At 36.7% G+C, this 27,548-nt stretch overlaps 3 protein-coding genes across 3 annotated transcripts; all 3 read left to right on the top strand.

The window, feature by feature from the left end:
• Positions 1-421: 421 nt before the first annotated feature.
• Positions 422-7,691, top strand: LOC134846338 (uncharacterized). Its single transcript, XM_063863645.1, has 4 exons — positions 422-681; positions 778-948; positions 7,020-7,226; positions 7,432-7,691. Exons 1-4 carry the CDS (start codon positions 517-519, stop codon positions 7,570-7,572), a joined length of 684 nt encoding a protein of 227 aa, XP_063719715.1. The 5' UTR covers positions 422-516; the 3' UTR covers positions 7,573-7,691.
• Positions 7,692-12,912: 5,221 nt separating this feature from the next.
• On the top strand, positions 12,913-15,459 carry LOC134847020 (uncharacterized). Its single transcript, XM_063864503.1, has one exon. The coding sequence runs from the start codon at positions 13,000-13,002 to the stop codon at positions 15,310-15,312; it is 2,313 nt and encodes a 770-aa protein (XP_063720573.1). The 5' UTR covers positions 12,913-12,999; the 3' UTR covers positions 15,313-15,459.
• A 31-nt stretch (positions 15,460-15,490) lies between these two features.
• LOC134847021 (F-box/WD repeat-containing protein 7-like) lies at positions 15,491-21,618 on the top strand. Its single transcript, XM_063864504.1, has 3 exons — positions 15,491-16,836; positions 17,362-17,543; positions 20,695-21,618. Exons 1-3 carry the CDS (start codon positions 15,601-15,603, stop codon positions 21,395-21,397), a joined length of 2,121 nt encoding a protein of 706 aa, XP_063720574.1. The 5' UTR covers positions 15,491-15,600; the 3' UTR covers positions 21,398-21,618.
• The last annotated feature ends 5,930 nt before the right edge of the window (positions 21,619-27,548 follow it).

The following is a 27,548-nucleotide window of genomic DNA, read 5'->3' as shown; positions in this document are numbered from 1 at the left end:
ACCTTTCCGTTGAAGGTTCACACTGGTCCAGTTAATTTTAGTTCCGCTCTCTTGTTCGTTTGGTCTCCTATATCAGATAGGACAGCTCTACTCTCGTTTTCTATGATGGAAATTGCGAATAGCGATTTCCGACTGTATATATTTGACGACTTTCCCGCAATTGTTAATTCGGTCGTTCTGATTTTTCATTTTATGTTTTCAGTTGTCGCGAGAAAACTGAGCATGACAGGCTCCATTCGAAATTTTGAAAAATAAAACTTCACTCCAAAATCACGTATATTCGTGTCCCTCAAGGTCACACTTCCAGATATGACCGACTGGCACATAACCTAGCTTTATATTCCGTCGTTATGTACTTCCGGGCGAATGTCACACAATCTGGAAGTTAAAATGTAGGATCAAGAATGTTTTCAATGAAACACACGGGTTTTTGACTGCTTCAGAGCAATAATGGGCGAGCTCTCGTTACGACCAACAATCGAGCTCTGTGCAAAATTGGAGTTCATTGGTATCTAAATGATGAAGTTCAATGTTTCGATCATAATTTTTGTTCTGTGTATTGCCGGCATCAATACGAAATCAAATTGTGATTGGATTACAATAGTGGATACTCAGTCAAATGAGAATAAAAGAGAAACTAATTTGAATCTCTCCGCAATCTGCGACGGGATTTGTGGTAAAGTAGGCGAAGCGTTCAATTTATTAGAAAGTGATACACCCCAAATTTCTCCTTGGTTTCTCCATTATCTAATATTACAAGGTTTTTTGTTATTTTAGGCACAGACTTCTGACCCTTCTTCGAGCGTCTGCTGTAATTTCAAAAATGGTTCAGCGTTGTGCCAAAAAGAAAATTCTATTGCAATATTGTTTAATCTAACTCAACTTCTACAAAATTGCAGCCTAGTGTTTGATAACAGTGGCTTGGAAGAATGCGCATCATCCCCAAAAGTTAGTGAAAGTTATATCAAAATAATGGTCAGTTTTTTTACTGTGTGTTCAGAGAATTTGCCTGTTATTTGCTCAAGTGAAATTGTTTATTGTATCACAATAACAAACTACTGGGGTTTCAAAGACTGTTAAAAACTCAATTTGTGAAATCATAACATCTTTTATCTATCTTTTACATTTATCTATTATATCTATCTATTGTATATTTAAATGCGGGCTTCACTATCTCGCCATGATTGAGCTTTTTCAACATATTTTTTTGCATGTTAAAGAAAAGATTTTTGCACGTTTAAGCTATAACGTATATTTCGATGCTTAGAATTTTTTTCGATTTTCCAGCTTGATTTCAATGTTTTTTTTTCGCCCGGTTTGAAATTAGCAAACGAAAAGTGTGATGCTGACAGGGTTACCGTAGGGGTTGCAAATTTGGCCTCCAGACATGAATACGTAAATGTTTTCAGTTTCCTATATTTTATGTCTTAGCAACTTTCATGTTCACTAATCTGTTTGAAGCACCGGAGGTGCGTTATACGCTAGTATATATTAAGTTTATTAACTAAAGGAGGAAATAGTTGAACTGAAACGGTTGGTTGAAACTTTGTCGAAACAGGAGCGCGGTGCGTTAGTAGATAACCGCGTTTTAATACTAGTCAGTAAGTAGACAAATATTTTTTCTAATCAGAATCGAGATGATAAAGCAAACGTACGAAATAATTCTTTTCGCATCTGGATTCTGATTGGATAGTTACACTTGCGCGAGTGTCTTAAAATCGGGAACAAGAATTTTTCGCGTAAACAAATTTCCTTGTAATCGGAAACTTGATTACAAGAAACTTTAGTTGATTACCGAAGTAGCGTCTTTTTTCACGTTGGATTCAGGAAAAATCCATTTCCAGTAAATTGAAGATGGTAGCACATCGAATTCTTTAAGACACATCGAACTATTCGTTTCGTAAATTTGCTTTCGCATCTCGATTCTGATTGGATAATTACACTTGCGCGAGTGTCTCCTCTTGGTTTTTTTGGCGCCTAAAACTTTTATTCGGCCGAAATGGTCTCAATATATTTAAATGCGGGCTTCACTATCTCGCCATGTTTAAGCGTTTTCAACGTATTATTTTTCCATGTTTAAGCTATATCGTATATTGCAATGGTTGAGAATATTTTTTCGATTTTCCAATTTGATTTTAGTGGTTATTTTACCGAGTTTAAATGAAGCAGCCCAAAATCGAATTAGGAGTTGCGAATTTGGCCTCCAATTTTGAATGCCCGAATCATTTAAGTTAACGAGATAAGACGATTTTTGAGATTTTTTTTAAAATTTTCAGAAATTTCAAATAACAAAATAATTTACAAATTTCCCATCCCTGTAGTTGGGTGCTGTCAGAGTACTCTAAGGAGATAAAAATCTTGCCTCCAAGTATCACTGTTCAAATCCTTGTAGTTTTCGAAATATGACGTTTTTTGAGATTTTTTCAAAAAAACTTTCAGTAAACTTATTAATTTTTTCCCCGCAAAATCTGAAATTCCCAACCCTGTAGTTGGGTCCTGTCAGAGTAATATCAAAGATTGCGAATCTTGCCTCCAAATATGACTGCTCAATTCTTTGTAGTTTTCGAGATGTGACGTTTTTTGTGATTTTTTCAAAAATTTTCAGAAAACTTAAATTATTATTGTTCTTTAAAAATCTGAAATTCTCAACCCTGTAGTTAGGTCCTGTCAGAGTAATCTCAAAGATTGCGAATCTTGCCTCCAAATATGACTGCTCAATTCTTTATAGTTTTCTAGATAAAACGTTTTTTTGTGATTTTTCAAAAATTTTCAGACAACTTTAAATTATTATTAGTTTTTTAAAATCTGAATTTCTCAACCCTGTACTTAGGTCCTGTCAGAGTACTCTCAAAGATTGCGAATCTTGCCTCCAAGTATGACTGCTCAATTCTTTGTAGTTTTCGAGATGACGTTTTTTGTGATTTTTTCAAAAATTTTCAGAAAACTTAAATTATTATTGTTCTTTAAAAATCTGAAATTCCCAACCCTGTAGTTGGGTCCTGTCAGAGTAATATCAAAGATTGCGAATCTTGCCTCCAAATATGACTGCTCAATTCTTTGTAGTTTTCGAGATGTGACGTTTTTTGTGATTTTTTCAAAAATTTTCAGAAAACTTAAATTATTATTGTTCTTTAAAAATCTGAAATTCTCAACCCTGTAGTTAGGTCCTGTCAGAGTAATCTCAAAGATTGCGAATCTTGCCTCCAAATATGACTGCTCAATTCTTTATAGTTTTCTAGATAAAACGTTTTTTTGTGATTTTTCAAAAATTTTCAGACAACTTTAAATTATTATTAGTTTTTTAAAATCTGAATTTCTCAACCCTGTACTTAGGTCCTGTCAGAGTACTCTCAAAGATTGCGAATCTTGCCTCCAAGTATGACTGCTCAATTCTTTGTAGTTTTCGAGATGACGTTTTTTGTGATTTTTTCAAAAATTTTCAGAAAACTTAAATTATTATTGTTCTTTAAAAATCTGAAAATCCCAACCCTGTAGTTAGGTCCTGTCAGAGTACTCTCAAGGATTGCAAATCTCGCCTCCAAATATGACTGCTCACTTCTTTGTAGTTTTCTTTGTAATTTTCAGAAAGTTCAAATTAATTGTTTTTCAAAATTTGAAATGCCCAACGCTATAGTTCGGTGTTGTCAGGGTACTCTAAAAGAGTTGCAAATCTTGCCACATGGCTAAACGCGACTGCTCAAATGCTTTTAGTTTCCGAGATGTGAAGTTTTTTGATTTTTTCGAAATTTCTCAAAGAACTTATCTACAAAGAAATTCAAAAAATGTGAAACTACTAACTTGATGTAATCAGAAGATCAAAAGTATCATAGTAACCGAGGTTACAGTCAGGAGTCCCTTCATCACGTATTCCAGTCAAAAGTCTTGGAATTTTCTAGATATGGAAGTGATAATGATAAAAGAAGATAACAAGTGTTTTTTGAACACCCTAACTTGATAAAGATACAACCTTTTTGTCAGCGTACACCCAGGCGTCTCAAATCTTGCCTCCTAATATGAATGCTCAAATCCTTTTGGTTTCCGAGATAAGACGTTTTTTTCATTTTTTATTTTCGGGAAACTTAGGTTTAAAAAAAATCCCAAAATTTTGGATTCCTAACCCTATAGTAGGGTGCTCTCAGGGACTCTCAGTGGTTGGAAACTTGGCCTCCATATTTCTCCACAGGCTCATTAAGTTTTCGAGATGACGCTTTTAAAATGGGAATTAAAAAAATTTAAAAGTTCAAAATTACCAACCCTGTAATTGGGTGCTGTCAGAGTACACTAAAACTTTGCAGATGTTGTTTCCAATATATGCGGTTTTTCATGAGTTGTCGAAAAATTTCGAAGCACCGAAGGTGCGTTAAACGCTAGTTAGACTTTAAACTTTTCCCTTGACAACTTTTTAAAACAGATTTGTACGAAATTATGAATTTGCTCTTTTAGCGCACCTTGAAAACTTTGAGACTATTTTGCACTTGGCCTGGAGGTAACATGGTTTCCCAATGTACCCTAAGGTCTGGGATTCGAGCACCGACCGGACCTTATTCTGTTTTCATTCTATATGAAATTGATTTTTGTCCAGAAAATATGAGTTGTCGAACAACTTTCGTCTGTCTGTTTATGTTTTTTCGGCTTAGTTGCCACATCGGGGAAGCTTCTTGTGTTGTCAGCATTTTCATTGTTGTATGTTTCCTTGGTTTTCCTCTTGGTTTTTTGGCGCCTAAAACTTTAATTCGGCCGAAATGGTCTCAAGTTGTGTTTTCTGCTTAGTTACCTTACTTGGTGTCAATTCAAGAGCAAAAAATGATTGACAACAATTTCTGATGGCATTTTCTGTTCTCAGCTCAAAGGACGTGGTGCCATTTATTGTCGAGCAGTGGCCATGCGGTAAATTCTAAGAGCTTATTTAATATTATTGGTTGTTCTTCGACTGTTTTTCTTTTAATATTTTTAATCCTTACCACTTTTTTCGGTTTTGTTATTTCCGTCTATTTACACTTTCCTAATGCTGCGCTTCAATTGTATCACGAATTATGCGAAGCTGTGCTTCGCCTCTGCTTATAGTTTTTGTTTACTCACTGACGAGTACGAATACGCGGTTGTCTGTCTATTTAATGCTACGTAACCGTCAAAACATGAAGCAGAGAAAAAATATTTAACTTACGTTAAGCGTCCGCGGCTGATAGGGAAGGATGCGAGACTCTAAATCAAAGATCGCACATTCGAAAATGACACATAGCAAAGCTTCTACTAATTTGAGGCTCATTTCTACTTTTTTTCATTTCGCTATACGGAGATGCTTTTTTGGCCGTTTTCTCACTACTGGCTGCAAAGCGCAGCTTCGCCTCTGTTAAAAGTTGTTTTTGCAATTTTAGTTCTAATTTTAACGCCAATGCATAATAAAACAATAACTAGAAGTGAAAATGTAAGTGAGAGCACAATGTTTTTTCTTAAGCAATCTGCGAGGAAAGCTCTGGTACCCAATTTGATGTCAGTTTTATCATGGCAACTTCATACTTTTTGCTAGCCGCGCAATGAATCATTTCTTTTAATGAATCATATTACCATTCGTGTGGGGGTTACAAGTATGATAGTTAGGCTCCTACAAAATACGTGTATGAAAGATTGGTCCCGCCGTTTTGCTACGAGTAAACTTACAATTTTTTATTCACGTTTAAATATCTGTCTAATAGCTATCTAACCCTGATGGACTTGATTAAAGTAGAACAAAATTTACCGAAACTGGAAATATGCATTTGTTAAAACTTGCACCAATCAAAAGCGAGCTTTTTCCAATGAAAAATCGATTAGTGTATTTCGAGAAAAGCGAATTATTTGAATAAGTATACCGAATTATATTGCTTAAATAGTTTTTGTGGACTTCAAAATTCAACTATAGTCTACCACGGATAAATGGCGTGCTTACAGTTGTATCGATGGAATTTATGTTGTATCATGGATTCAACGTGAAACAGTAAATCACTTTCTGGTTCAATGGTGTCCGGACGAATGCAATTGAATGTATGAGGAAAATTGCGAAAAGAAGTTATAAGGCCGTGTAAAGCGTTCGCAGTTCTATGTTGGAAAGTCACCTCAATAAGTTTCTTCAGAGACATTAAGTCGAAAAAATGCATACAGAAATTACCAAAAAGTTGTTAAAGGACATTTCTGAATAGTATCCTTACCTTAAATAAATTAATGTTCTACAACCGTTTGTTTATTCATTACCCTACTATCTATCACCCTTGTGTTGTTTTTTATGGTCATTTTTTCCTGCCTAATTTGATTTTTGTATAACTTTTCACGGTCTTTATCTTGGGAGAATAATAGCATGTGTTTATCAGATTAATTGATGGCTGGTGTTTGAGGACTGCAAGGCAGTATGGTGCAGTTTTGAGCACACAAGGTTTTAATCTCAAGGTCGGGGCTCAAATCACGCATTAGGCAAACTCTTTTCAATTTTACAGCGCTTTTATTTAAGTGTGATTGGGCGAAGTGAAGACACGTGTTAAGATCTTGCTATTTTTTAAAAATTCTTGAGGAAAGCAAGGTTTTTCTATGTAGGTCGTGTCGTTTTTAATTCTTGAGAAAAATTTTGTTTCTGAAGTAGATTTTAGTTTTTTAGATTTCACAGCGGAATAAAAAGGTTGTGCTTCGATTCAGTTTTTCTCTAAATGTTATTTTATGAATAGGTGGTGTCAATCATAAAAAGATTATTGAAATTGAAAGTGCTTTCACATGAGATAAAAAAAATTGCTGCTCTTTTCTAATTCTTTCGGCCATGTTGTTTACATGCATTGAAAGCTCCCTTTGCCATTTTTTTTGCTTGTTTGAGAAAAGCAGCATTGCACAGGTGCTAAAAAAAATTTAATACACTAGATGAAAAACCAGTAGTTTTTTTTGCTATTATCTTGTTACGCTTTCGAACGGTCCGTTGGTTTTGATCATTTCTTTTAGTTAAATGAAGAGTCGTTATTTGAGAAAAGGCAGATTATCATACTGAATAAGTTTTAATTTAGACAAGGAACAGTGCGAACAAAAATGAGGACGAGGAGGAACACAATGTGAGGTCTCGTGGTTTCACAATCGAAGGTGTGATTGGAATCCTCATTCTGTTTGTGGCTCTCTTTGTGCTCTTTATCTACTTTTTGAAAACTAGTCGTTGGCGCTCTGTTGAATATATCCGCACAGCTTGTAGCAACAGATTCACTTTTCTTCTTTTCCAGGTAAAAATCAACAATCTTTCTATAAAATTTATAAAAGTGTTTCTGGATTCAAATTTTTCTTTAAGTTGAAGTGGATTTTTTGATACCGTTTTGCTGCTGCGCATTGGTAAATCGTTCATTTTAACCTAGATTTTAATTTTAATTTCCGTGCCAACCATGGTGTCGGGTACTTTTTACTAAGATATGAGTGTGTGTGTGTGTTCAGAATCAGAAGGAGACTGTTCGCTACTCCCAAGTGCTTAGTGAGGATTTAGGACTGGATGATGATGATGATGATGAAGACTTCCGGTTGGGTGTGAATGAGGACGACGATAGTCTGACTGATCTTCCTCCAATCAAACTCTGACGGCGGGAGATGAGAGGGATATTAGATGCCAAACATTGAGATGAGAGGAAGCTGTCAAATATTAAGTTAATTGCAACCAGAGGTGTTCTCCCAGTATTCATTGATTACAATTCACTGATTGGATCAATTTTTCCGTTCTATAGCTCAATGAGTTTTGATCAAAGACTTGTTAAAGGAACGTTATTTCACACTTTTTCTGATCTTTTTCGATTGAAACACTAAAAACGTGCCAAATACATTTGATGAAACTACATTCAATAGTTTTTGTAATAATGGACACCTCAGTTTGCAAATGACACAACAACACGCTACACTTATTCTATTAATAATTTTTAAAATCTATTTATCAAGTAGTATTAGTTTTCAAATTCAACCATTTTATGGGACTGTAAATAAAGATTTTACGCTGCTTAATAAAGTTTTTAAATATGAATCATATCCAACTAGTGCTGAAAAATTGCTCAAACATGTTCTGCGTTTCGTTGGTTAACCATTTTTGATATCCTTTTATCCCATTTTTGAGAGATTAATTGTGAATTCTTCGCTGATTCCTTGAATAGATAGTAATTCAAATTCTATGGCGCTTAATGTCTGTTTTTACGGTTTAGACACTACTTCTGAAAGCTCTGACTCAAAAGTAGATATTACAGATATTCACGTTTTTTTGGCTGAATATGAAGGCTTCGAGACGCTAATTTCACAATTTTCACTATTTGAGTTGGCGCAAAAAACAAGTAGTATCTCAAATAGAGTCTATGAACGTACAGTGTGTTTCAAATGAACTGTATTTTTATGAAACGCTATAACTTATGTTTCAGAAAAGATAATTGGACATTTTTTTGCGAAAGAGAGAGAAGTGACTGAGATTTAAATACCTGATAAAGTTATTTTTATAAAAGACGTTTGAAGTGTCCGCCGTTTTGCCAACAAATAATCGTTATCTTTTGTTCAAATTCTTCAATGAATCCTCATTATTACCGGGCGTTATCGTACTCCGGGAATCTTCAACAGTTGGCATGAATTCTTCAATACTTCCTGGGTTCGCACGATGCACATTTTGTTGCTCGTTGTTCACGATTGAAAAACGTGATGGACTTCTAGTTTCGAAATTGGAATTTAGGTTTCAGATTTCCCTGCGAAATAAAAAAAAACCTGTTGATCCAGTTTTCTCAAATTGATTTGAATTTATCGAAAGAGTTTACTCATAATTTTTTCAAGAAATTCAAAGAGCTAATGCCATCTAACTTTTTTGTTCGAAAGGCCATCATTTGTTTTTTCTTGCATTCTTGAATCTTTTCCAATTGTCTGTTGGCTGTTTTCGGAATTGTGGTTTTCGTCGTTGTATCTGTCGACTGATTTCACGTTTGTTTTCCAAGTTTGTACATTGACCAAACCTGATTGTCCATAATTTTATTGATTTTTTTTCGTTCAAAAGGGTTCGGCTTATGTTATATTGGCTTAGTCATTTGATGTTTTTTATTTTAACAGTTTCGTTTTCGGCTTAACGAGGGTCGAGCTTTGTTTTTGCTTATTTGACACTCGGTCATTGATTTTCAATACTTGATAATACTTTATGATCCTCATCTTGGACAAAGGTCGGAAGTTTTTATAGATATTACTTTTTTCCAGTTTTTTCAATTATTTTTTTCCGCCTCATTTATTCAGCTTAATTTCAGTTTACTTTTCAGCTAAATTGACTTCATCGTTTTTTCTATTGAAAATCTTGTAACGCAATGTCTTAATTGCATCGCGAATGTTGCAAAGCTCCGCGTAATTTTTTCGTATATTTCGATTGTCTGGATTTTTTTTTATTAAACTGAAATTTCGAAAAGCTACCGATTTTTGAATTTGAATGCTTTTTGTGTGTTTATAATACAACAAACGATGCATATTAATAGCACACAGGGACAAATCATGAGCCCTGGATAACCTTACATAAGGTTGGAGTGAAGAAATAAGCTGATTTACTGTCACTTGTTTAGATCAGGTCAAAAAGTTCTAAGTTTTTGTTTATGGAGAGCGTCTTAATTCATTATAAAACTTTTTTTTGACAGTTTTTGAATATTTACAGGAATGAGTTTGTTTGTTTGTTTGTTTGTTTAGAAAAATTTATCAACCTTGACTTTAACCGGTTTTTGTTAACAAGGAATAGAATGTAGAATTTTATTTCCCATCTGAAAACTGCGGAACTTTTAGGAAACAAAGCGGTGACTTATTCAAAATTATTCTTTCAATCTTGTCTGAAAACTGTGAAATCTTTAGGAAACAAAGCGGCGATCTCTTTAAAATTTGATCAATAGTCTCTTTGGTTGCTTCATAAAAAATAGTTAGGATACTGTTGCGATAGCATTTCGGCTGAAAACATTGTATATGATCTAACTTGCGTTTGAAAAACTTCATCTAAGGATTCTTTTTTGCATTAAAAGAACGCAATTAAGAGTCGTTTTTGTTGAGTAACCGTATGTCAGTAGGCCATGGCTGTTTTTTTTTTGGACTGGAATATACTGGTGCATATAAATCATAAAAAAAACAGTGAAACAGTTACACATGTCAATGTGACTTTTAAATGTTAGTTTTTTATTAATAAAAAGACCTAAGGATTTGAAACTGTCTCTGATTTGAACTTGAAACGCACAAAAAAATTCGCCTTTGTAGTTGGGAATCTTTCAGCCAAAATGATTTATTTGACTCCATGAACAGTTAGTTGTCTAATGATTATTTGTGCACCAGTCTACCACTTTTCTTAGATTGGCAGTAGTAAGAAAACTTCTTTGCCATTTTCGTCAAAAGTAGATATCGCTTATTCGAAGTGTCTTCGGAATCCCCGAGCTCGCAAATTTGACATAAATCACTTAGCACAGCGTGAAATGTTTTGCTGGACTCATTCCAGTTCAGTTTCCTCTAAAACAAAGACTAGATATTGAATGCCCAATTACGATGTCATTTGAACCAGTCGTTAAATCAGAAATTGTAATCATTGCGTGTTTATTTGCATTTTTCATTGTCCTACTTGAGGGTAACAAAATCTTTGGTCTTATTTTCAGGGGTATGTTATTTTTGTTCCCTACACCGATTGCCTTGATCCTTTTACACTCATTCTCCAATTAGTTTCAGTGATTCCTTATTTCGTGTTCACGCAACGATTAGTATGTTGTATTCTCATGCTCCAGTCACTAGAATAGCGACTATGCAAGTGAGCTCTCCGTTGGTTTTTGCTATCGAAGAGCATCTAAATCTAAACCTATCCTCCTAGTAACGGCTAGCATTGAAAATTGCTTCCATTTCACCACGGAATTGTACCCTGTGGATTTAGCCGCTCTTTAAAAATATTAAATCCAGGAGGGTTTTACTGGCTCCACTGTACCATGTACCAAGAGATTTAAGTCCTTGGTCCTAAATGCCGAATATTAGAAAGAACCTCTGTTCCTATTCACCCAAGTTCCCTCGGATACTTACTAAAATTTATAGATAGCATCCAAATCATATAAGTTTTGAGTTGAGCTATTAAAAAGCATTCGGTATGCCTGATTTCAAATCATGTCTCACAACAATAAAAATTAATCAGAAAAGACTACTGAAAAGCAGCCATTGTTTGACCTTGAAGGGGATTCTCAATTTCAACCTAATTTCAACCTTTTTTTAGTAGAACAACAACAACGGTATAGATATGGCGTTTGACAATGATGGCAATTGAACATATTTCGGCCATTGAGGGGCGCATTCCAAGTTTCATAGTAAATTTTATTATGTTAACTTTCTAGCAGATAGAAAATTATCCGTTGATGATATCAAGTTCAGTTAGAGTCCAGAAGATCAATCCTTATTTCGCAAAGGATCTATCCTTATTTCTTAATCGCGTTCTACTGGTTTCGCTAACGTTTGTTTCACTAGCGTTTGGCTTACAATAGGTAATTAATGCTTAATTTCAGCCGTGAAAACTTAGTTTTACTCGGCGCTAAAAAACTCCAAAAACTAAGTTTACTCATTTTGGGAATCAAAAACTTCCCAATTTCTGCATTTCATTTTTTTCTGAATTTTCATTTTTTCTGGTATTTTTTTCGATAAAAATGGTTCTAATTTGCCTATTTTACTATGACTGCTGAATATGCTTAAGTTCTAGTTTTTCGTTCTGATCGTTTTATCACACCACACAGAAAAAAAAAACGACTCAATTGAAGAAAAAAATTCGTTTTTTTTAAGCTATGGTCGAAATAATCTGTGCTAATTGCACAGTATATATGCTCAAAAGACAAGAGACAATTATGTCGCAACCAACACTCAGTGGTGGATATAGTTACTGTTTCCTTAGAATGTTTCCGCAACAAACGGAGATCATGGGGCATGTAATCGAAACCCCAGTTTCTCAACCGAGAGAAGTTAAGTCTTTCACCGCTCTACGACCACTTTCTCTGAATAATAGTTTTGCCACTTTAGTTTTGCCACTAAAAATGATCTTAACTAAACTTACGTTACAACATCATTATCGCATTGTCTGTCCAGGTTGTCATTATGTTTATTAAGGAGAATGGCGCCGGCCAAAATGATTTTGGCAGTGGTGCTAAACTCACTCGCGTTCAAGGGGGCATCATTAGGTGATCCGGTTTCCGCTTGAATCACAGCGTATCCAGGGGAATCGAAGCATTTGTCGGTGAACTTTGAGAGAGCGTAGTCTTCAATTTCAAACCGAAATGGCCCGTCCCCCTCGAACGCCGAAGACCTTCGAGCGGCGAAACACCAAGTGTACAAGACAGCAACCGAAGCTGCTATCCAGACTCTAAATGTCATCTCTTGAACATAGAACTTTTATTCTGATCGGCAATCACTGTTTCTCAGATTGCCAGATTTACTTCCATGTTCAAGAGTTTTCCTGGGTTTCAATCAAGTTTTGCCATAAATGACCGGTGCGAATTTAAAAAAATACCACTGAAAGTTTATATACACAGTATCCTTCTTGAATCTTGCCTTTGGAGAAGGGGTTATTCGCTTCCTGGCGGTGACCGATGTTTTAACTTGATAAATTCCAGGGCATCTTTTACTTTTTTGTGAGTGTTTATTTTATGTCCGCATTTAAAATTGTCAGTGTTTACTTGTTTCATCGTTTGTGTGTGGGGTTCGAAAATTTTTTGCAGAAAAAAAAAACAAAAATTAGTTAGTTTTTTTTACGCATGCATGTATTTCCGAATCATATAGGGGCATGTAAATACAATCCTGAAAAAATATTTTCCGATTGAAGCTCAGCAATAATAAGAACGTTTAGCAGTGTTTTCAGAGAGTATCATTACTTTCAAAATGTCTTAACGTTTCGAGATGTCATAAACTGTCCTTGAACGCATAGTTTGACAAGTTTTTGTTTCGTAGCTCGCTAGCAAGTTTAAGAGATACCTAATTAGACTTTGATTTTGACTCTGGAGTGTATTTCTGATTGTGATGTTGATTGTATGCGTAGTGATTACAGCTGTCTTCTTACAGAAGCCTTCTTTTTTTAGACTTATCATGGAATCAAATTTAGACCCAACTGATCAAATTAGTTCCAATGAAATGTCGCAAACAACTGCAAATGATAGAAATGAAAATTATGCTCAAACTAATAATCAGCAGTCGTCCTCGGCATCATGGCCGCAGTCAACAGCCAATGTTTCAAATAGCTTTAATTGCCCCCATATTGCTGACTCAACTTACAGCAATCGCCGCGAGCAATCTCGGCAAAATTCTTCCGTTGGCCTAACAGCTTCTAGTTTTATGCAAACCGATGAGACCCATAGACTCAACCAACAGGGATCTGCTTTCGGTCAATCCGGACAGACGTCTGGTTTCGGCCAATCAGGACAGACGTCTGCTTTCGGCCAATCAGAACAGAGGTCTGCTTTCGGCCAATCAGGACAGACGTCTGCTTTCGGCCAATCAGAGCAGAGGTCTGCTTTCGGTCAAACAGGACAGACGTCTGCGTTCGGCCAATCAGGACAGACGTCTGGTTTTGGCCAACCAAGACATACTTCTGGCTTTGGAAGTTTTTCAGCCTCAACTTTTAGCCCAAACTCTGTTGGTGGTTTCACAAGTGTAACAACAGGTGTTGAAAGTTCTAACACCAATTCAAATAGAAATAGACGCCACAACGGTCGAAGACATACCACGAGTAATTTTTCTAGTGCGAATAATCAACGCCTGTTTTTTGGCCCCGTGGAAGACGACGAAGAGGATGAGGATGGAACTTTGATCCTCATGAATGGAAACCGACCGGATGCTCCGCCGAACTCGCGTCTGTTTGTGATATGTGCTAAAACTGTGCAAAAACAACAGTTGAAAAACTTCTTCGTGTCTTATGGCGATGTGAAGCAGGTGTACTTGATTAAAGACAAGCAGTCCAATCAAAACAAAGGCTGTGCTTTTGTCACGTTTGCAAGCTCATATGCAGCACTAAGAGCTCTTGAAGCTGTGAGTGATTTCAAGCCAAAGTTGGGCAATAAAAATTTAAAAGCGAGGCTCGCGCAGGATCTAGATAAGGCGGGCGACAGCATTCAAAGCGAAGGACAGTCAAAAAGCAAAAGCAGTCCCAACATTACAGAGGAAAGCGAGGAACGAAAATACTTAGAGAAGTTATCCAAAATTAGAGTGTCAATTCACTCAAGTGACAGTGAAGAATCATTGTCAGCCTACTTTTCAGCATTTGGAAAGATTGAATTTGTGAATATTTTGAGAAACAAAGACAGCATAAGATCAAAAGGAGTAGCAGTTATTAAATTCGAACGAGCGTCGTTTGCAGCAAATGCAATCGAAAACAACAAGCAGATAAGATTCCACCCAGTCATAGCTTCGACATCCAACTTATGCGATTCAGCAGCGCCCTCAACTGCAACTCGGGTTCCAACGAGTGGAGAAGAGTGTACGAATGGCGAAGTTTCTACTGTGGCTGATGTGAGCTTGAATCGCGAGGAGAGAATGATGGCGGCTGCAATCTGGGGTCTACCGCAACGAGACATGATAGTGCGCTATGACCGCAGTCTGACAGACGTGCAATTGTTCAAACTACTGGACATTGTACCAGGATTAGAGGATATCAAACTGGAGTCGGCGCCAGGTACATTGTCACAGGTGCAAGAGCAGTCGGAAACCAAGTGCTGCTACCCCAGATTTAAGACTCCACTCAACGCCCTGTATGCTAGGGAAAAGCTAAACGGCTTCGAGTATCCTCTCGGAAAGTTCATTAATGTCTCGTTCAAATCGACTGTTATGAATAACGACGGGGTGATGGCACTAGCGAATGAAAGAGTCTCGAACAGCAGCGATAACTGCTGGCCCAGCGAGTGTATTCAAAACGAGCCAAATGTGCAAAGTGCAAATAACTTGAGCAATTTTGGGGATATTTTGATTAGAAAAGAGGGAGCGGACTGCTCTGTTGCAGCATATCAACATGGAAACTATTTCGAAGAGCAGTCTGAAAAAAGTTACGGAGGGGAAGGAGACGGAGCCGGAGGATGGGGGAGCCAGAATGGAGACTACGACTGCATTGAACCTAGTTTAGATGAAGACGAGTATTACCACCCCGGAGAAGGAGACGATGAAGAGGATCATTTCACGTTTGGGGATAATACTACCAACTCAATTCAGTCGGCCAATTCATCTCCAAGTGGGGGTGTGGTCCTAGTTTCAAACGAAGAGCTGTTGCGAAACAGTGCGTCTAATGGAAGAAACATGAACTGGTATCCTTTGCAACAGGCAACAAATGCCACTGCCAAGCAATAGTTTTGCTAAACTCTAAATTAAAGAGACAAGTCGTTAAAATTTGTAAATTTCTGAATTTTTTGTTTACTAAGTATTTTTTTTTTCGTTTCTTACAAATGGAGCGAATAATATTTAATTTAACTAGGCCAGAATATGTGCTTTATAGCTGCAATTGTCAAAATAAGAGTTCTTATTTGTAGAAAATTTGGAAGTATCGTCTGGTCACTACCAATAAAACGTTATTTTTGATGGCAAACGAACTTCTGTTGTAGGTCGCAATGTTGTGTATGATACGCTGAGTTGGAAGTTATGAAACGATCTAAGATCTTTGACTCAACTAATGACTCCAGCTTAGCTTCGACTTCAACGACCAATGAGGATTCGCCCAAGTTGGCTGATAATACCTCAGACGAAGGTACCTCAGAAGCGTCGACTTCCAAATCGCTGAGAACGGACATTTGCACATCCTCCCTTAGTCAAAGTACGAGTTTGGCATCAAGCTTGCGAACTAATGGGCGAGATGAAATCAATGCTAATCGATCAGTTGCAACCCATCAACTGAACACTGTCACTCCTATGAATAGTTCCCAATTATCTCACTTTATGGAAGGAATAGTTCAAGGTCATGGCCATACGGGGACACTTCAGGACATAGCAGGAGGTGGGAGTCCCGTCTCTACATCGGCCATAACAGTATCTTCGGTGGACTCAACGGCACTTTCGCCTCAGTCGCCCGGATCTCTGCCTTTGACTTCAGCATACGCCTGCTTCATGTCAAGGGCTGCCAAAAACTACTCGCCGAACAATCCAGCGAGTCCTCTGGTGTGTGATGATTCGGGTTACTCTCCTCCGCCATCCCCGCCACCTGCTCACATAGGCGACTGGCTCGCTCAGTTCAGCCAGTTTCCTCTATCAGACAAACACACGGCATTAGACAGACTCCTAGATACGTGCAATTTCGACCAATTGCGCTACATGTACTCTATGATAGAGCCACAGTTCCAGTTTGACATCATTTCCAAACTGCCTCGTGAGGTTGGATTGCGAGTGTTCCGATACCTTAGCCCTAAAGATCTCTGCAATTGCTGCTTAGTTTCCCAAGATTGGAGAAGCATAGCTGACGATAACCTGTTATGGAGAGAGAAGTGTCACGAATCAGGTGTGCAAGTGAGTGGATCGAATCCCACTGCTGTCGCGCCCCCAAGTGAGATGCATCAGTTTGACAAAGACTGGAAATCGGCCTGTTTAGAAGACGCCGAGGTCGAGTACAATTGGAGAACCATGTCAAGTTCAGCCAGTTGGCCCAGCCACGACAACCATGTGATCACTTGTCTACTGCTGCACGAAAACAAAGTGATCTGTGGCTCTGACGACTGTAGCATAACTATCTGGGACCTGGATGATGTGGAAGCGAGAAGTGATAGTTCAAGTGAACTTCGGATGCCGCCATGTCCTCTGGTCCTCATTGGACATCAAGGAGGTGTCTGGTCCTGTGAAGTAACCCGTGATAAAATTGTCAGCGGTTCTACTGATCGAACTTTAAAAGTAGGAAATGCAACCAATGCGTGTCAGATTTTAGGAATATTTCTTGTGTAATAGCACAAAAATTCTTGCAATTATAGATTAAAAAACGTAAGAATTTGAGCTAAATTTTTAAGTGTCAATGAACGTAGTGAGGAAACTTACATAGGTTACTAACACCTAATTATCCCAATGTCGCGGCGTAATGAAATTTTGAATTGATGTGCTTTTTCAAATGGCTTGAAAAAATGCATAAAGTGATTACCTTGAAAGTTTCCTTAAAATTGAAACTAAGGTGACTTTTTGCGACTAAAATTTGAACGTTATAATTGAAATTTGTGTCTAATTTTTCTATTTTTTGGGCATGAAAATGAGCATCGTTTCTTCAATTCTCTAAAAATTGAAAAACGTGGTGCAATTTGTCAGCCCTGGCGGACGGCAATAGAAAGAGGAAAATATTCAGTTTTTTTAAAGGGAGGAATTGAGAAAAATGCCTAATGTGTGGTCTGGGCTCGCTCCTATGATTGTTGAGTTAGTTGGTGTTGTTAGGTTTGGAGTGTGAGAACGGGGGAGCTGTTGCACACTTTGGAAGGACACACCTCAACTGTGCGGTGTATAGCCGTGCACGAGAACATTGCAGTGAGTGGGGCGAGGGATGCGACAGTGCATGTGTGGGATGTAGAGAGTGGGCGGGAGATAGGAGTCCTTTTGGGCCACATGGCCGCTGTCAGGTCTGTATGGCAGGGGCTAATTTTTTCGGGGAGAGGTTTTTGTCATCAAGCTACCAGTGTATAAATTAAACAGTTGGCTCTTATTGAGTACAAATTGAAGAGAAAGACAGAACGAATTGCAAAAATAATCAAATACGCTTGCTTACTTCGGTAAAACGTTTATCTTTATTACACTTACGAGAGCAACTAGACTTTTTTACAACAATGCAATGAAATTAAGCAGGTTGCACAAACTGACTGTTGTGAACATATTTGTTCTTCATACTTTACCTCGTTACGTCACGCATTTAGCCATAATAACAAGTACAAAAACTATGAAAACGTAAATTTTGAAATGTGGTGAGGGGATTTTCAAAGAGCCAAAATCTGGAACGTAAAGTTGCTTTCCTAGTGAACCTTAACAACTTCGAGACTCGTTCCCACTTGGTCTAGAGATGACGCGGTTGCCTTTGTAGATAAAGTACCGGCCTGACTATGTGTTTCTCAGTATTTATGTTAAAAGTTTGAAAATTTTCCGTGAAAAAATGAATTGTTGGATTTTCGTTTGTCTGCTTATGTTTTGTCGGCTTTGTTGACACATTGGGTAATTTTAATGTCTTGTCAGCAGTTTTCATTGCAGATGCAAGTGTTTTTAGTTTGCTTCTGTAAGCTATAAAATTAATAGCCGCGACATGTATTTTCCTTGGTTTTCCTTTGTTTTTTTTTCGCTTGAAAGCTTATTCAGCCTAAATGGTTTCAGCTTTTGTTTTATAGGCTTAGGTACCGTATTTTGTGTAACTTCGGAAAAAAAATAACTTTGATTTTTTCTTTAAAAAAACAGGTAGTTTGTGTTGCAAGATGTCAAAGTTACAAAACTTAATGCTCCAAATTTTTATGACATTTTTTATTGTCGGCTCAATGGGCGTATACCCACTTGTTTTCGGCTCAGTGGCCACTATGTAAATATTAAAAGCTTACTTAATACTGATGGTTGTGTTTTTCTGAAATGGTTTTCTTTTTTCCCAAAAAAATTCGATTTGTTCCGTCTCATTTTCTATTTACGCTTGCGATTAGTAAGCGTTATCAAACTGGAATATAGACTTTTTTCGGGTTAACAACATGTTTAACAGAATCACTTGTATCTTGGTTCATAATGAATTCAGATTTCTTTGCGTTCCCAGCCAGCTTAGTCTGAGGGTAACGAGTATGCCTTTCACAGGAAATTTCCTGATTTCAAATCTGACTAGGACCTGTTTTTTTTTCAAAAGGGAAATATTCTGCTTCAAATAAAATTGTTGGCCAATTATTTATCTGCTTTTGGCTTAGTTGTCACATCTTGGAATTATTGTTTTTTGATGCACGCATTTTTCTTTAATGCTGCTTTGAGTGTTTCATTTACTCCTACAATTTGCATTTTTTTTACCTTGACTTCGTATTTTCTTTGTTTTTTGTTCCGCTGAAAAAAATTCTCGGCTCAGTTTTTTTCGGCCTTTTTTTTCATCGGCTTAATGTCCTAGTTTTGGGTCGTTTTATGAGAAACATAATTTTAACACTTCCCTCCGCACTTTTCAAATTGGTTGTATATTTAACAATCGGTTTGTTGGAGTTCTTTTTATCGTTCTGGAAAATTTTTTCAATTTGCAAATGTTTTTCTTTTGCTCAGAGTTTCGAAAAAAATTTATCAAGTGAACTCCTCCGTGTGCCTGCATATTCCCCTAGAGTCTTTTTTTACTTGACCACTCTGTCTTTGGCCTTGTTGGGGATTATTTGACCACTTTATCTTTGGCTGTGTGGGGGATTATTTGACGCATTTTTCAATCGATTTTGTGGGTTCAATAGAGTTAATGGGCAATGTGAAGCTCCCCTGCAGAAGCGGCTACTCAAAAAAATTTTTATACAAACAGTTTTTTTGATTTTTTGACAGTTTTGCAAACTTTTTCAGTATTCTCAAAAACTTCCCTGCCATATCTGAGATTTTGGGTTTAATTTAAAAAATTGGTAATGGGAAGCTCATTTGCTTAAGCAACTACGCCACAATTTTTCTGACACCAAAAGTTACGGCCCTTGGATTTTTTGACCTTTTTTGTTTTTCTCAAACTGCCCTCCCAAACCTGACATTTTGGGCTCAATCGAAGTTACAGGTTGCATAATTTCCTTCTGCGTAAGCGTCTAGGTCTTATTTTCACCCAAAAGGCTGATTCTCGGAAATGCCAAAATTTTTTTAAATGTTGATCGTTTTTTTTTGGACTTTTCTCGCTAACTATTCAATTTCAAATTTATGTTTTTAATTGTCCATGCCCAATTTGATTTAAAAAAGTTTTGGCTCAAATAAGTTAAAGTTGTGAAACTTTGACAGTTTTTTGGAAACTTTTTGACTTTACGCGAACACTAGCGTGCAAATTCTTAGGTTGTGTTCAATCGAGAAACCCGGTTTTGAGAATCTTATCTGCTTAAGCGGCCACAGCCTGCTTTTTGCAGAAGCAAGATATGGATTTGGGAAAGTCTTTTGACCGTTTTTTTAGAACTTCTGACCGTTTTTTAGAAGTTTTTTTGAATTTTCTATAAATTTTCACAATTAAATCTGAGATGAAACGTTCATTGAAAAAACCAGTTGCGATAATTGCTTCCTCAGAAGCGGCGACTTCATAAGTTTTTGTAAGAGAATTGTTGTCTCCTTGGGAAATTTGAATATCTCGAAATTAGTAGTGAAAGAATTAAGGTTTTGTGCAAAGTCCAATTTTTGAAATCACATTTTCTGTTCCGCGTGAGTATACCAATATCAATCAATATCAGGCACGTATCTTCAGATTTAGCTGGGCCTCTAGTTGTTTGTTTATTGAGACATACGAAAAAGTTGGTTCACCTAGTTTTTTTCAGCATTTAAATTTTTTTCAAAAGTGAAAGCGCTTTTGTGAAATGCAGGCTTGTTTTAGCGAAGAAATTGGCCAGTAAAGACTGCTGTAGAATTTCAATTATTACAGCTGCTATACCTAGGTCTCTTGCAGCAATTTATTCTGAACTTATGCTTACAAAACAGCGCTGTTGTTTTTTGTAGAACTTTTCTGTTGTAATGGCGACGACGATGATCGACTTGTTCATCCATCTTTTTCGTGAATGAAATTTGTTACTTCGACCATCATGACGGTAAATTTTCGCCTGTTATCCTTTCTAGGTGTGTGGCGTTCGACGGATCACTCATTGTCTCGGGCGCATACGATTGCCATGTTAGAGTGTGGAAATTGAATTCTCTCACATGTCTACACACCTTGGAAGGCCACTCACAGCGGGTTTACTCTCTGCAGTTCGACGGAACCCATATCGTCAGTGGATCTCTGGATGCCTCCATCATAGTGTGGAATGCGAAGCTGGGCAAATTAGTCCATGTGCTCAGAGGTCACAGGTCGCTCACAAGCAGCATGATAGTGAACAGCAACGGCGGTGTACTCATCTCAGGCAACGCAGACTCCACAGTCAAAGTTTGGGACATGAAAAGGGGCGAGTGTGTTCACACACTACTGCAGAGTGGGGGTAGTGGTAGTAGTAATGGCTGTAGTGGTAATAGTGTCAGTGGTAATCACAAGCACTCAAGCGCAGTGACTGGACTGCAGTTCTGCAGGAGAGACAAGTATGTTGTGAGTGCGAGTGACGATGGCACTGTGAAGCTGTGGAATGTGCACACGGGTCACTTCGTCAGGGATCTCTTGAAGTTGGACTCGAGTGGGTTCGGAGGAGTGGTGTGGCGTATCAAGTGCAACGAACACATGCTAGTCTGTGCAGTCGGCAGTCGCAATCTGAGCGAACAGACAAAACTGGTTCTGTTCGATTTTAGATCAAAACGGCTTAAACAAAAACAACTGCTATTCAGCTCAAATTAAATGAATTATAGGCTAAAGAAACTCGTAGGTTGTCAATCATTATGCTTAAAGTTTTTCAAATTTTAAGTAGTTTTTCTTGTTTCGAAATCGGGTGCAGTAACTCAGTTCTAAGTAACGTTGACACAAAGTTGTTAGTGTTTACTACATTATTAAGCCGGTGATGAATTCCAAGAACTCAGGTCAGAATCGCATCAATTAAATCAATCAGATCAGTTATTTGTTATTGGGAGCGAAATTAAACGAATGCACCCAGTGGACTTTTTGTCTTTAAACATGTATTTGAGTTCTTTTTAAAAACACAAAAAGGGTTCTTTTTAAAAATACAGAAAATTTTTGACCCGAGTCTAAAAATTCACCCGACTATATTGCGTGATGTTAACAGTATACTTTATATCGTATAACACTCATTGATTGCACGCATTCTTTTCATGGTGGATTAGTTGCTTGAATAGTTTAGATTAGATCTGTTTCGATTATTGATTTTGATAACAATCGTAATTGTTTGCGTATTTTGGCCCTATTCCGTTTGAAAGCGTCGTTTTGAGTTCTTTTCAGAACAACTTGTTTCTCCAGATTGATTGACTAGAAAAGAAGGTATCTTCTCCTAGTATGAGTATATCCTCGTGTTAATTTCGCAGATTTTGTTATAAATTTAGATTTAGTTATTACAGTTTACAAATTTATCTATTGTACGTTTGCTATGTATAAAACATGTGGTGTACTCACTGACTGTTCTTCATACACATTTTCACCTCTTCTATCATATGTATATTTTCTGGCACGGCTGTTGTTTCTTCTGGATTTTGTTAACTATCAACCACCCCCCCCCTCTCTCCCATTGAAAAAGGGAAATTCGGTACAAGGTATAAAAAACGAGTGCTTGCTCAACTGTTGAAAGACTCCTCTATATAAGTGGATTTTTTCAGGAAAAAATTAGGGGTAAATAGTTCACATGATCCTTTGTTTTAAACAATATCAATTTGTTATTTGTTTTTTCAGTCGGCTCTTGTTTTTCCCTCTCTCCTTGCCCATGGTATTTTCTTGCTTATACACTTGTTTTTGATCCAAAGTACATGTGCGGTGATCCGATTGATCATCTGTGGTGGGATTATATGCAGCATGAATTGACAAGCGGACTAATTGCTGAATTAAAACAACCGAACAAGTATTGTTACAGTAAAAAAAAATTAAAAGTATTTCGACACAATCGAGTTGAAAACACATATTTGTGCACAACCCTAAACAGTGACTAGAACTGGAACCTAAAAATCATGTTTCTGTTTTACTGTTTGAAGGGAGCGGGTAAGAAATGGGGAGGGGAAAAAGAGAGCCCTTGTCTTTTCCTATTTCGCTGTCTACTTAACAATCTCGTCTCATCTGTGTCAGTTCATAGCTTTTTAAATTAGAACGGCTTTGTGTACACGAATATCTTTCGGATCAGAGATTGTTAAGTTGGAGCGCGACATACAACTTCTGGTTTTCATTCAAGTGTACATCAATGTATTCTCTATAAATTTAGTTTATAAATTGGTTCTTGTGACCTTGTTTTCAAAAAAGAAAATTCACTATTTGAAATGTTCTTTTTTCAATATCTGACGCCTTTAAGGCACATCGATTATTCATTGCGCTGTTAGTATTGAGTTTTTTTAGCGTTCCATGTTTCGACAACTCCCAGAGCCGTAAGAAACGATACGTTTGCTTTTTTTTTGCAAGAAAAGTGAAAATCGTATGGACTCGAATGAGATGGCATGGTGTTTTCAGTCAGATCTTGAAGCTAAAGGAAACAGTGCACGTATTACTACATGCCATTTTTTAAAGCTTCCTATTTAAAAAAAAATAAGCGTTTCATGGCAATTTTATTGGCTTAATGTTGTTCTTGGATTTTTTTTATTTTGCTTAAATGTTGTTCGAATCACTGTTGTAAGGGCTTTAATATGATATATCTTTTAACGCTCTCCGATAATTATTTGTAGTAGATGATTTTGCGTGGTAAACAAAAAAATAAAAACTAAAAGATACCCGAATACAAAGTTTCTCTCGATTTTTCAAAAAGTCAGAACAATTAAGTTCAGTAATTTATTACGCTTGCGATTAGCAAGCGTTATCAAACTTGAATCTAGACTTTTTTAGGGCTAACAATTTGTTTAACAGAATCACTTGTTTCTTGTTTCATAATGAATTCAAACTTCTATGCGTGTCCGGCACTTAGCCTTGAGTTGGAGAATACGCCTGGGACGGAAGAGGTCGTGGGTCGGAATCTGACTGACCAGGAACTTTTTTTTAAACTGGAAACATTCCTTTCCAAAAAAAAATGTTAGCCTAATAGATTGTCTGCATATGCTTTGTCGGCTTAATTGCCAGATCGTAGAATAATTTTTTATATGCAATTTGCAATGTATTGCTTCAAGTGTTAGAAATAATTTGTATATTTTCATTCTGCTTAAATGATTTCAGCTCATATTATATAAGCTTGGTAGGTTGTGTTCCGTTGCTGATTTAAATTGATGTCTTGCTCGGCATGTTTCCTTAGGTTTCTAATTTGATAAAAAAAAATGATGAAAAATATCTGATTGGGTTTTTAATTTTTTTTGAGACGTTTTGGAAAAATTTTTCTTTTTTTTTGCAAAAATTTTTAGTTTATTTCAACTTTTTATACCAATTTTCAAAAAGGAAATATAAATGGAACGCCCGCCTTTTCCTTTTTGAGCCTGCATACTTTATAAGTATCTTTACTGTACCCCTCTGTTTACAGCCTTCTTCCATCTGTTTGATTTGTCTTTTCGTTTTCTCAAAAACTACCCTCTCAAATCTGAAATTGTTCAATGGAAATAACAGACATTGGAAGTTCCACTGCATTAGCGACCACTCACAAACTGCCTACACAAAAAGATATCATCCTTGGAAAATCTTTGGGTTCAATCCAAAAGACGGGTTCAATCCAAAAAACGGATTGTGCGATGCTTTTTTGCAAATGTGGCTACGTCCAAATTTTTTTGTTACAAAAACCTATGGCCCGTGGAAAAGCCAAAATTTTGATTATTCTAAAGTTTTTAGATTTTTTGATTTTTTCTGAGAAGTACTCTTCCAAATCGGCGTCTAATTACCCTTCTAAGTCTCCGTTTCAAATCTGCGTTTTTGTTACTTCATTGAGCGAATCGCTTTCCGTAACAATTTGAGTTTATCTCAGCAAGCTATTAAAAGATTTCCTTGCTGGTCGATTTGCAAAAACTATGTTTAAAGCACTATACATGCGATTAATTTTCTAAATCTGTTTAGTGATTCAATAGAATGAATGAGTTCCTGAAAAATATTGGCTTTCTAAAATCGGTGAATCTTTTAAAATCTTTCAAGTTAATTCATGTAGTAAATCAATTGGCGAAAATAAAAATTAAATTTCTCATATCATTTTGACAATTCTTGTCAAACTAAAAAAAATTACGGACTGAAAAACTTTAACCCTGCGTCAATGGGATCCTGTTTTGATAAAAACTTAGCGTGCAGATTGCGATGAAAACATTGTCAGTTCTATATTTTTGTTGAGACAACCGTTACCAGTGTGTTCTATAAAGTCAAACACAGAGTATCTAAAAGAAAATGAAATGTGTTTCTTAGGGATCAGTTCTAGGTCCAGTTTTGTTTCTGCTTTTTATCAATCATCTCCGCGAGATAGCAAAAAATAACTACATTTTTTTTGGAGATGATAAATAAAATATGACGGAGTTTTGGAAAAAATAGACCTGGCTTTCATTAACATACAAACATAGATGGAAGCAAGTTACTTGAAATGAACTCTGACAAAACCAAATTAAATCAAGTTAAAAAAACGCATCAAGGTGAAACTATGCATCGAAAAATGTTTGGGGGAAATGTCGAAAACAGATAATGTTGATAGATTTTTACTTAGGCGTGCAGCTTGATTGCAATTTAAATTTCTCTGAGCACGTCCAAAATACGAAAAACAAGTGCATAATTTTTCACGAGATCGTACGAAAGCTACCGTTCAATTCATCAGTTTGGGTTACTCATGAACGGCTGCCACCTCAAAAACTAATAAAAATTTACTGCAAAGGTGAAAAAGCTCCTTAATGGGAATAATCACTCGGAAAAACTCAAAAAAGTGATATAGACGTGACAAAAACGTATGACTCATCTAATTTGTGAACTACAGAGTGTTTCGGATAGATGTAATAAAGTAGTGTACCATTCAGTTTCACGATGAGTCACCCTACAAAAAAAACTTTCCTGCCCAAGATAGCCATTTTGCTAGCTCTTTTATGGTGCAATTTTACTAGCTCTTTTATGGTGCAGTTTTTTCTGCAAGTTTTTGAACATACATACAAAAATGTAAAATACGAACATAGCTCATGAAAATTGAACACAATGTAATTGTGAAAAATTTCACAACATCAAAAAATTAAGAAAACGGCTACTAACTTACGCACAGATTAGAACATTACAAAGTACTAATGAAAAATTTTTAAAAAAAGTTAGTGAGTTCGTTCAATTTTTATTCAAAAAGATTGCCAAACTAGACTTAATTATTTAAAAACATAATACAATTGACTTATACTTGCACGAAAACGAGTTCTGCAAAAATGCTTCCTGGCTAAATCTTGTTTGGCTTTTTTGACGAGTTGCCATTTTTTTACAACATTTACTTGCAGGTATTTTAAGATTCAGTTTTCTTGCAGGTATTTTCAGTTTCTTTTAACCAAGATAAATAGTTCAACTGGATAAAAAACATTTTAAATTCGTACCTTACAAGTTGCTCGGATCTACTTAACATTCTCCCCCTTTTCAGAAAGAGGGAGATTGTTAAGTAGATTAAGTTAGTCAATTTTCGACCAAGCAGAGTGCAGCAAAATTATAATTCTCAATACATGGCTCTAGCGCTAATTTACTGTATCTATTCATAATGGTGAAGATTCTTTAGCAGATACCCTGGGGGATTGTTAAGTAGATCTAATTGCTTTTCATTGGTACCTGCAAACAGACTTGTAGCTTCATGGTGACCTTTTTGTATTGGCGGTACTAAAATGGTATGTTTACTAAAAATAAATTCTGTAATGTGCTCGATTCGTAAACGAATTTCTGATTTTTTATTATTGATGTTGGTGTTAGAGTTTATTCGGGACCACCCCTTTTTTGAGACCGAAAACGTAAACTAGCAACCGCAGATTGTTCAAACACTTTTCTCCCGCTAATCAGAGCGCAGTATTTTTTATAAAGAAAATGTTTAGGATTTACCTAAGGTGTAGAATTAGGGGATCTTCTCTTTGCGAAGATGTCCCTTTGGCAGTGAATTCAGCGGGGCGACCGAGATTCAGTACTTTCTACTATTCCGAAGGGGTTATTTTGGTGGCAACAGTTCTGTATTGTATTATGTTGCTTGCCCCTCTGTGTATTGCTCTTCGGCTGTCTTGTCTCGTCTACTCGATACAATCGCAAGGGTTCCCAATGATAAAATTTTTTAGATGATATGTCCAATTACAAAAGGCTCTGAGTGGCCAGGATATAATCTAATAATCAAGTCAAAGGGAAGGGTCTGCGATTTATCGGCCAAATTGCCTAATTGCAATTTACTTCCAATGTACTCCGCTAACACTAACTAGTCTCTCTCTCTCTCTCTCTCTAGAGAATCTCTGATGAGAACTAATTATTTACTGGTCTCTTAATCCGAGAACCAATTACCTACCAATTACCTGACTAACTAGCAAAAATTGTTCTGTCTAACCGAGAACCAACTATTCGATTCGCTCGCAATAATTCTTCTTTTCTCTGACGAGAACCAACTACTCTTAATAGTAGTTAACAACTGTTCTGACTCTTACAGGCTTTCTGGTAGCCTCCACTTCCTTATCTTTCTCTGCACTTAGTTTTAGTTAAGTCACGCCATTCCCAATCAGTCCAGACATCCGCTTAAATCACCCGTCCGCACATGTTTAAGACTATATCCCTCCCCTTGTCAACTCTGCCACGTGCCAACTTCGGTTTCTTTTATCAATCTTTTCACACGTATTAGATACCCGGCATGCGGTAGCTGTCACAATTTTACCAAGCAAACAAATGTCATACGATTCTAATCAACCAATTCCTGAACGCTGTGACTTCAGCCCTCGAATTCAACTAACCTCTAAACCATGCTATGTTT

Source organism: Symsagittifera roscoffensis, chromosome 5 (assembly GCF_963678635.1).
Source record: "Symsagittifera roscoffensis chromosome 5, txSymRosc1.1, whole genome shotgun sequence".
Classification (NCBI taxonomy): Eukaryota; Metazoa; Xenacoelomorpha; order Acoela; family Convolutidae; genus Symsagittifera; species Symsagittifera roscoffensis.
The sequence above is the reverse complement of the archived record's forward strand: the minus strand, read 5'-3'. Positions and strand labels throughout refer to the sequence as shown.